The following is a 10,418-nucleotide window of genomic DNA, read 5'->3' on the forward strand; positions in this document are numbered from 1 at the left end:
ATGGACGTTTTTTGTTTTTTTTAAATATTTTTAAATCTCATAACTTTTCTGCTAAGTGTAACTTTAACAAAACCGTCAATACGTCAAAAGACTTGAAAATAATGTGAGTATTTTAAAGTTTCATGAACTAATTCAATATTTTTCATGTTGTCCACAACAAATCTTACGCATTAAGAACAATTTCTGGATGCCACCCATTGCTTTGGAGAAGTGTATAGATTACCAATGAATGCTCTATAGCAGGAAAAACTAGGCATGTCCCAACACACATTTTTCACTTCTGATACAATTCCGATACAATATCAGCACGAATCGTACATATGTGTATTACTTATTTTGTAGTGTGGAATGTTAGAAAAGGCTTTATCAAGTGATATTACTCAAACAGAGAACAATAGTCAGCAACAGTAGGTATGAATAAAACTGATCTATTTCCTGAATCCTGTATATTTTTATTTATTTTTTGCTGATATCGAACATCTATGCGGTCAGTATCAGATTATCCTTAGTTTTTCATGGTATTCAAGTTATGTTTTTCCCCTTAGTTTAGCTCGTGCTGTAGCTCATTATTTAAAGGTGAAGTATTATAATTAAGCAATATCACACTCGAGGTCGTGCTAAAATATCAGCAACGGTGTGATTCGGCTGTACGCACGAGGCCGTAGGCTTTTATACAACCGTTCGACGAACGCGTTTTATTAGTCAAATGTTTTAAGAAGAGATTGTGATTTGTTTATGCCAAAACAAATATCTATCCACAACTGGAAGGGACACAAGGCTGGATGGAATATCTCTTGTCCAATCAAATTGGTCAGAACTAACTGTTGTATAATGTTTGTTTATTAAAGTACATTTCCAGTATTTTTAAAGAGAAAATAATGTTTTTACTGACTTGTGTCTTGGGATAGAAATTCAAATAGTGCCTTATTTATGGGTGGGGCTCCTGAAGTCATTCGGACACGCCCAGTCTTTACCATAAAATGTCCAATGAACATGCTATGCTATGCTATGCTATGCTATGCTATGCTATGCTATGCTATGCTATGCTATGCTATGCTCACTAATCGTAAGTCTCTCAATCCAACCTACTTGTCAGTGCCCAATCCTTTTAGATCGTTTCAACGCATGCGCGAAACGCATCTTCATCCGGTCGCCCTATTTTACGGCATTTCGTGTACTATTTAAAAGGTTGAAACCCTGCTGTTTAAAACAAATTAGAAATGTATGTTTTGAGTGAATTCCGATTGATTTTGGTTTTCATTTTATTTTCTGTTTGTCAATGTTGTGTATTGATCCGTTTTTGTATTATCGTCTTGCGGTGGTTTTTCCTTTTTGTCTGTTTTTTTAAATTTTTTTATTTACAATTAAAATTAAAAACGCCACAAAAACAGTCACACATTTACATGTGTACTTTCAAAACATTTAACAAACATCGTATGGTCGGTTTACATTCAAACATCACGTCCCAGGAGCTCCGTCGTAAAGAAAGTGACTAGTCTGAGCACGTGTGTTGTAAGGATCAGGCACTGACACTCCTCATCACAGATGGTGGAGTCAGGTGATCGTTTTCATAGGAGGGGGCGGGGCCACCAGTGGTGGCTCATGACGAAAGAAGCCACCAAAACGCCACAAACAACCATTCTCAGCCAATAGCAAAATTTAACAAAATATACCAAATATTGAAATACTGAGACTAAAATGTCAAGCGTTGGACAACAATATTTGTTTTGCAACCCGTCCTAGTGAAGGTGTGTTTAAATGATTTCATTTTATTTCTCTAAATAAAAATGTAGAACGTCTCTGTGCTTCCTGCTTGTCCTGGACCTGGTGTTTGGGGACTTCAGTCATGACTGACAGGGAAGGAGAAATGTCCTTAAATAATTATAAAAATAAGCTAAAAGTTGATGTTAAAGTCTTAAATGTTAACAGAAAAGTTTCCAAGATTGAGCTTTTTCCTACTTGGCACCCCATGTGTAGACATGTGACCAGTGAAGTGCCTTTGTTAGTGATGAGCCACATTTAACAGGAGTCACTGTGTCAATAAGACACGCTGACCCAGGAATGTGCTTCGTCAGCACTTTGCCTGAGGGCAGCGGGAGGAAGGCGGAGGGTCTCTGCTCTCTCTGAGGGGGCTTTCCTTTTCAGAGACAGGGTCTCAGCTCAGTGGTGGAGGTATGCGGACCTGTTGGGGCCGTGGAGGAGGTCTGTCTCTCCGTTCAGGGATCCTCCTTCTGTTAGTGCCGCCGCTTCTTCTCGCGCTGCAGCAGCTCGTGCTGGTCGGGTCCCGGTTACCGGGGCCTGAGGCTCGGGGTCCGGGCGGAGATCCAGCTTTTACCGTCATCAGCATTGAACCGGTGGAGAAGTCCCGCCTGTGGGGGAACAGGGCCCTGCGCTTTGGCTTACAGGCGGAGGAGGATGAGGAGGAGAGGAGGAAGGATGGAGAGAGGAAGCAGAGAGGAGGTCTTTACCAGGATGAGACTGAGCTGAGACAGGTTTGTACTTTAAATTAAGGTTTCTGGTTGCTTTTTTTTTTTTTTTTTTTTTTTTTTTTACTGAAAATTATTCAGTTTATTGTGAAAACATAGAACAAATAAGCAAATTTTGAGTTGAAAAAGAAATCCTGGAATAAATGTATAGTCCAAAATGTATTCTAAACTTACACTTAAGTACAGTACACGTGTTCCAACACTGCTTTTTGCAGACAGAGGAGGTTGTAAGTAACCAAGAAAAGTTGGAACACCTGTAGGAATTAATATAGCACCAGCTTTCAAGGCTGATTCAACCTTCATTGCTGCAGAACAGCTTTAATTTTTTAACCCACTTCATGTTCCCTGAAAAAGGCCCATTTGTATAATTCTGAAATGTACACTATTTTTCAGTTTTATGTAACCAAACCTTTTTTTTAACCTCTGACTGTTCAGTACTTACCTTTGTACAATTTCAAGATATTCATTCGACTTGTACGACTTGAATTGCAATAAATAACTGGAAAAATTAGGGTCTTCTAAAACTTTTGACCGGTCGTGTACATTCAGTTTATTTTTAATTTTTGGTATATTCTCTATATTATGTATTTCTGTAGTTATATATTATTTCAACCGTGTTTGCTGCTTTTCTTTTCTTTCTGTAATACTGCTGGAAATATAATTGACCAACTATCTAATAAAGTCTACCTAATCTAATTAAATAAACGAAATAAAAGACAAAGAACTATATTATTCGTTCATCCATGGACTTCTAAATACACTTTTTTGCTGTCATTTAGGTCAGTGGTTCTCAAACTGAGTCGAGGCATTTATTTATTATTTAAAAAAACAACTATTATTCAAGTGTATAACTACATATGAGAACTAATGCACCAATCACACCAAGCATACTTTACATGCAAATTTGATGCATATCTGTATCGCTGTGAAATGCAATGACTGTCTCAGTGGCTTTAGAACTGTGTTAAAAAAAAAAAAAAAAAAAAAAAAGTACTTCAAGTTTATTTTTCAAATAACTGTGCCCATATTTTGTTTATTGATTATGATGGGGTCCTTGAAAGATTTTCTCCCCTGTGAAAAAGTTTGAAAACTCATGATTTAGGGAATATTTTTAGCCTTTTTTAAAGACATGACTAAGGAGGGAACATTTAAAATCAGGGGTGTTATTATACTCAAGTCCCACGGGCCAAATCTGGCCCGCCAGAGCCTAATTTTTGGCTCACGAGATGATTTTGTTCATATTTTTGTGCTTTTTTTTTTTTTTTAGATCTACAACAAAAACAAGAATCAATATGTAAATTACCCCAAAGTATAGTTCCAGATTCCACAAAAATCACACTCCCCAATGGGGACTTGTAATTTCTCTCTTCCGTACATGATTTCTGTAATTTTTAATTGTAACATGTTTGACAAAACTCCCTTTAAAAAAAACCGCTGCAATTTCTCCCAAAAATGTTTTTAATTACTTTAAAATTTTTGATAAAAATATTGTCTAAAGACGCTGAAGTTACTAATGTCTGTGACATGTGGAAATCCAAATTTGAGTAATGTTTAAACTGTTTTTTTACCCCCCAAAAATTTCCGACCCACATGAGAATAAAGTATGTTGTGGCCCCCAAACTAAAATGCATTTTACACCCCTGGTGAAGATTAAAGGCGAGAAAGAAAAATGGATTGACTTTTAAACTGTTGTAAACCATTCTGACCCATTTTTGCAAAGAACACCAAATATTAAAGAAAAGAAAGGAAAACACCACATCAGTGAATCCAATAGAAACATCCACATTATTCCTTGACGCCCCAAATTGTGGGGTACGTGTTATGGGTACATCATCCCGTCGGGATGAAATTTAAAAAACAGAAAATAATAATCCAATAGAATGCTTTTTTAAAAATTAAAATAAAACCAACAATACTATTGAATTATGGATTAAGTTATCTAATTATTACGTGTGCATCAAATAGCTGTAGGACTTTTTGTTGCAAATGAATGGAAGTTGCCGTTTTTTGGTTGCAGCACCTGAAGGTAATAATGGCTATAAAGGGAGTGGAGTCTATTTTACTATTTATGACACAGGAAGTCGTTTGTATAATCAGGAAGTAACCACTCTGGAGAGTAAGCCATTAGTGAGTGAACTGGTGTAATTTCTGTGTGTTTCACAGGACTCCAGCTTTGCTTGCTGCAGAAGCTGAAACCCTCCGATTATTGCTTTTCATGAACTGGACAAAGAAAACCATTACAGTAGAATACACTCATTTAGCCTATAGAAAATCAAAGTTCCTTTGTGTCCATCATGAGAAATTTAAACAACTGGCCCAAAATATGAAGAGAAATGTACTGCCGTTTGTAAAGGATCGGAGCCTCTGTTGAGGCATTCCTTTGTCTGAGAGTCGTTTGTTTGATAAATTAGCCGTGGAGGATGAATTTCAACAGAAAAATACTGCTGCAGTCTCCTCATGCAGGATTCTTTGACTTATTACAGGCATGATCGGACAAGCAAGGGCAGGAGGTGAGCAAGGTGCTGACCCCAGATCAGAGAGCTGACAGCTGTTCTCAACCTCTCTCTGTGTGTGTGTGTTAGCATCCCCCCCCCCATGTTTATCACAAACTCTTCCCTCACACCCTCACCCTTTCATTCCTCTCTCCTCACTGTCTCCATTTAAGCCCAAGGCTAAACTCTCTGACTCATTCCAGTGAGTCATCAACACCACCGAGCCCCCACCCCCCACCCGCTTCACTACATAAGTTGCCATGAGGACCACAGGGTTGTTTCTGGGCTGGCAGGCTTAGGGGCTGTGTGTTGTTTGTATGTTAGAAAGCCTCTGGTGGAGTCATGTCACTGAGGTCAGAGCCCTCCACATACATTACTGCCGTTCCTATGCATTATTCAAACACTTTTCCAAAGTCTTGTAAATACGTTCCTATTTCTTGCATTGTAGAAGTAAATATGCATTAATACATGTGTTCCCAGAAGGAACCCAGGGTCTTGAAGGTGCAGCCGTGGGCAACCGACAAGCCATCCTTTACAGCAGAACTCACTCGTCTCATCACATATATCACAACAGCACAGGTAAGACATTAATAACACAATATTACTTTCAAACATGTCTACAGTATATGCTATACTCTTTTTCTATAAAGTTTCAGATTGAACTTCCTACATGGCTGAATTATTTTTGATACTCATTGTTTCAACACACAGCATTAAAAAAAAATAACACAAACTGCACAGAAATAGTAAATATTAAAGAAAAACAAATATATATATAGATTTATTACAATGTGAAGATAGTGTTTTAGAAAATTCAAAACAAATCAACGATATGTGCTACATATTTGCTACTTTCGGCAAAATGTAGCCCCAAAGATGAATAACCTTTTCTAAATTTAAACCTATTGCAAATTATGAAGTCCATCACTCCATTTTTTAAAAACTGTAAAACTTACTTCTCCTACGATTTTATCAAAAATTAAGTCTACAGTGCATCAAAATGTTTGACTGGAAACCGTATTGTAAACATATACTTGCAAATTTGTCTTGCCATGTTCATGAAAAATTACATTTTGGAATCAAAGTAGATGAAGTTTGGAAAATATCAGAACTTCATCTTTTTTAAAACATGTACTGTATGTAGATGCAATATGGGTATTTTTTGTCTAAATAACTACCGTAAATTTGTAACAGCCATTTGAAATCTGTTTTTAAACGCTAGCACCTGCTGTCTGTCTTGTTTTGCCTACAATTGCCTGTCCCCTACCATTGCTGCGCAGCATCTATAATATTCATCTTTTATCTTAACAGCTTAATGCAATTAGTAAGAAGCGATCATCATTTTTTCCTAATATTTGTAGTTTCATCTTTGTTATAGAATAGTGTTTCATTGTCATAATTGTCACATTTTTTTGTGTTCGAATAAACAATGTAAGAAATAAATTAGCAACATTTGTTTTATCACTGTTTTAAAAGATGTCCTGAGCCAGTTGAAGAAAAAAGGTCTCATGTTACATTATTGCTCAACAGAGACACAAAATGTTTGCAGCTAAGGGTTAATGCTTGCCTAGCTTTAACAGATAATAAATAATAACATCTTTTCTTGAATAACTACAGACTAGGGTATTGCTCTGCAGCCCAGCAGTAATATGAGCAGTTCAGGTGCTTCCAATGTGTGGGAGATCTGGAGCCAATATGAGGACGTTTCACTTCCAGTGGAAACTCCCGAAACAAAAGTTTAGACTTGTGCAACACAAGAATTTCTGCAAAAAAAAAAACCAACAAAAAACCCCGAATCTATATCTGTTTCGTATTAAGGTAGTGTAGCTAAAATGTATCCCTGTTACAGACTCTTATAAATGAAAAACACATTTTAAGTTTACATACTGCTACAGAAGTTTCACAAGACTTGAACCTGCTTCTCTTATTTAAACAATAGCTCTGTGTCAGACTTTCTCCCCTGTGTCCTCAGTCTGCTTTGTTTCACTCTTCTTTTTTTTTATACGTGTGTGTGTGTGTGTGTGTGTGTGTCTTTAGCTGAATTGCTCCAGAGTGTTTACACCAGGGCAGGCTCAGGCTGAACAGCACCCTGCTGCTGCTGCTGCAGAGCACTGGCTGCTGTGTGCTGAGGACCCTATGCCTCCAGCTGAGGAAGGGCCCTGTGTTGCATATTCCTTCAGGTGCATGTGCCCACGCTGTCATCATAGTCACGGTTTCACTAACAGAGACAGAACAGAGCAATGCATATTTAATCATGCATGGAGTAATAATCTTCACCAGCACGCGTCTGCTTTCTGCTTTCTTCTCCCCAGCATGGATGGAGATGTTGATTTTATTGAAACTGTATCAAGGCTAGGATGTGAAGTCCACAGTTTTGATCTCACCAACTCTAATGCATCTGGTGGTCACCCTGGCGACAGTTTGGATGGCAACCATGGAGACAGAAGAGGCGTGGTTACTCGGCACAAGATGTGGCTGGAGTGGCGGGCTCAGAAGAAACGCAAACACAAGACAGGAGGACACCTGAGTGCTGTTTCTCATACACTGGCAGATATCATGGCAGCGCTGGGACACCAATCAGTAACACACACACACACACACACACACGCACGCACGCACGCACGCGCACGCACGCAGACAGACACACACACACTGTTCACCCCAACAAACCCAAAAACCTCTTTCACTTAGATGTTCCTATAGCAACAGGGCTCTGCGCCATCCTTGGCTGCCATGGCAACAGCCTTAAAGCGAGTCAATGAGACTCTGTTATAGGCTGCAGCCACAAGAGGGAACTACATACCTGCTGTTTGGGTATGCAGTGGTGGACAACAAAAGTGGAAGAGTTCCAACACAGTCAACCAGTAATAAATATTTAACAATATTTGTTTAATCTGTTGTCCTATATTTATTGTTACTGATTAGAGCTACTGATACAGAATCACAAAGGTTTTTTTATTCGCCAAGTACAGTTTAATAACAATACAAGGAATTGAACTTGGTAGATGCTGGTGCAAAGAACAAAAAACAAAACAGAAACAATAATAATGATAAACATAAAGGATAAATATCTACATATATATATATAAGTGCCACAGGTAAACTGGACCTGCTTTTTTGAAATACAGAAGAAAATACAGCCAAAAATCCACACAGGGATGTATAAAATCAACCATAATAGATTCTGACAAGATTTAACAAGAAACATGTTTTTTTCTAATTATGATTTCATGTGATTCTTTTCCATCAAACTCCCTCATGATTTACAAAGTGTTGTTCTTGTCGGTATTCTCATTGATTAACACATCCCTGATGAATTTCTATATTCTCTCTATTGTTCTCCCTCCATAGGTCCACTTCCTCTATGCTGACCTGTTAAGTGCTGAATGGCGAGTTTTTCATAGCCTAATTGAAGAGGACACTCTCCACCATATCCATCATCTGGTTGCCAAGGTGCACCTGCAATGGGCAGGCTTTGAAGTGGGCGGAACCAATGAGGAAGTTCTTCGCTATTGGTTCAGTGTCCTTAGGGGCCTTCAAACCTCTGGACTGAAGCTGGTCCACAGCTCAGCAGGAGAGGGTCACACTGTCCTGAAGCAGACTGTAGGACATGCCCACAGTTCCTATACTCTGAGCTGGGTCAACACACAGTACTGACCCCCACTCATGGAGGAACACACTGGTGTGGTGCTGGTGAAGAAGACAGATGGAAAGGCTTAAAAACATTTGGAGGACTTTTAGTCAAATTCTTTTATACTCAAAGATTCCAGGCTATGACTGTATTTTGATCAACAGCTACCTCTACTGGACATCAATGGATTTGCGTTGTATTTCCAGTTTGATGACACTGCTGCTATTATCCATCGTAATACTGTAATGCAGGGGTTCTCAAAAGTTTTGGACACAGGGAACATTTTCAAGGACCCCCTCATAATCCTCACGTCAATTAAAAACAATTTACAGCCATTTGTTCCCTTAAATTCCATAGGAATTATGTATTATTTGAACTTTTCAACATGAAAAGTGTTGAATGTGTTACCAATAAAGAAAATATGTGCAAATGTATTTGACATTTGTTTTTGAATTGTCATTGGGACAGTTGTTGCACTTCACATGCCCAATATCCATACACTGCACATGTACAATATGTTTATTATAGTGGTGCATTGATCCTCATAGGTAGTTATCCATTTTTGTATTGATACCACAAGAATAACAGTTAAAAAATACATATATTTCACTGAACCCCTGAGAATCACTGTAAGACCTAATTCAAACTAACTGTATATGTGTTTAAACTGAAATAAATTTAAGATTATGCTTGAACATGAACTTCCCCCTGGAATAATAGACCGAAACTCATTTTGGTAATATTTCATTATTATTGTGTGCAATATTTTTTATACATTTGATTCAGTTGCGGTGTGAGTACTAAGTAATTTTATTTAGAGGTGAAAGTAATGGATTACAAGTACTCACGTTATTGTAACTGAGTTGCTTTTATGGGTACTTTTTTTTTTAAGCATATTTATATTACTTGTACTTGTACGTTTTAAAATAAGTACAGTAGCTAGTTACATTTCTACACCCAACTTTACTGTGTAAATTATTTATTTTTGTTTTAAAATGATCAACGAACATTGTGAAACAATAAATAAATGAAATAACCAGACAACAATCAAACTCATCATATCATAGCCGACCAATCAGATTAAACGTAATAAATGCACGGCAACAAAACAGCATTATTGAAAGGAGGTTATTTTTTTTAGTTTTAGAGTTCATAAATGTAGCTATACTTAGAGCCTGAGAATTGTATTATTTTTTAATATATTTCATTGGTGTCATTGTTCTATTTTTTTTTTTTTTTTTTTTTTTTTTTAAGATTTGTACATTTTGACAAAACTTTTATTTTATACAGATGCCTTTATGGAAAATTAATGAAGATTTGGTCTCTTCCTTTTTAAGTTCATACATGAGATGTTTACTGTATGCGAGCTTAACCGTGGCAATATTTATCACCAAAAATAAACGTGGGTCAAAGTAACTAGTACCTTTTACTTTGAGTACTATTTATTGACCCACTTTTTACTTGTACTTGAATATTTTTATGTAAGTCTTATTTGTACTTGAGTGCAATTTCAATCAAGTAACAGTACTTCTACTTGAGTAGGTTATATCAGTACTGTTTACACCTCTGGTGGACACATGAAGGATTCCCCTTAAACATTTCCAGCCTGCACTGTAACGGAGATAAACTGAGCATCAGTGTATTTCCGGGTGTTTCCTGATGTTTTTGCTCCTATTCTCAGCTCTGACTCATGCCACTCATTCTTCAGGCGCGTTTCCACTCGCCGCTTCAACGTACGCAGGAATGCGGCGCTGCCTCCGCCCTTTTTTTACGCAAAGCACGTACAGATGTTTGCCCCCCGATTTGTGT

General features: G+C 37.6%; 1 protein-coding gene across 3 annotated transcripts; it reads left to right on the forward strand.

Annotated features, from left to right (window-relative positions):
* Positions 1-1,965: 1,965 nt before the first annotated feature.
* On the forward strand, positions 1,966-8,936 carry LOC114471934 (methyltransferase-like protein 24). 3 transcript variants are annotated; one of them, XM_028460933.1, is made up of 5 exons: positions 1,966-2,492; positions 5,459-5,557; positions 7,016-7,158; positions 7,291-7,558; positions 8,330-8,936. In XM_028460933.1, exons 1-5 carry the CDS (start codon positions 2,175-2,177, stop codon positions 8,633-8,635), a joined length of 1,134 nt encoding a protein of 377 aa, XP_028316734.1. In that variant the 5' UTR covers positions 1,966-2,174; the 3' UTR covers positions 8,636-8,936. The 3 variants fall into 3 exon arrangements, 2 of the variants coding, with proteins under 2 accessions (XP_028316734.1, XP_028316735.1); XM_028460934.1 differs by having other exon boundaries at positions 7,330-7,558; XR_003675044.1 differs by lacking the exons at positions 1,966-2,492; positions 7,016-7,158; positions 8,330-8,936 and adding an exon at positions 5,269-5,331 and having other exon boundaries at positions 7,399-8,319.
* The last annotated feature ends 1,482 nt before the right edge of the window (positions 8,937-10,418 follow it).

This window comes from Gouania willdenowi, chromosome 11 (assembly GCF_900634775.1).
Source record: "Gouania willdenowi chromosome 11, fGouWil2.1, whole genome shotgun sequence".
NCBI lineage: Eukaryota > Metazoa > Chordata > Actinopteri > Blenniiformes > Gobiesocidae > Gouania > Gouania willdenowi.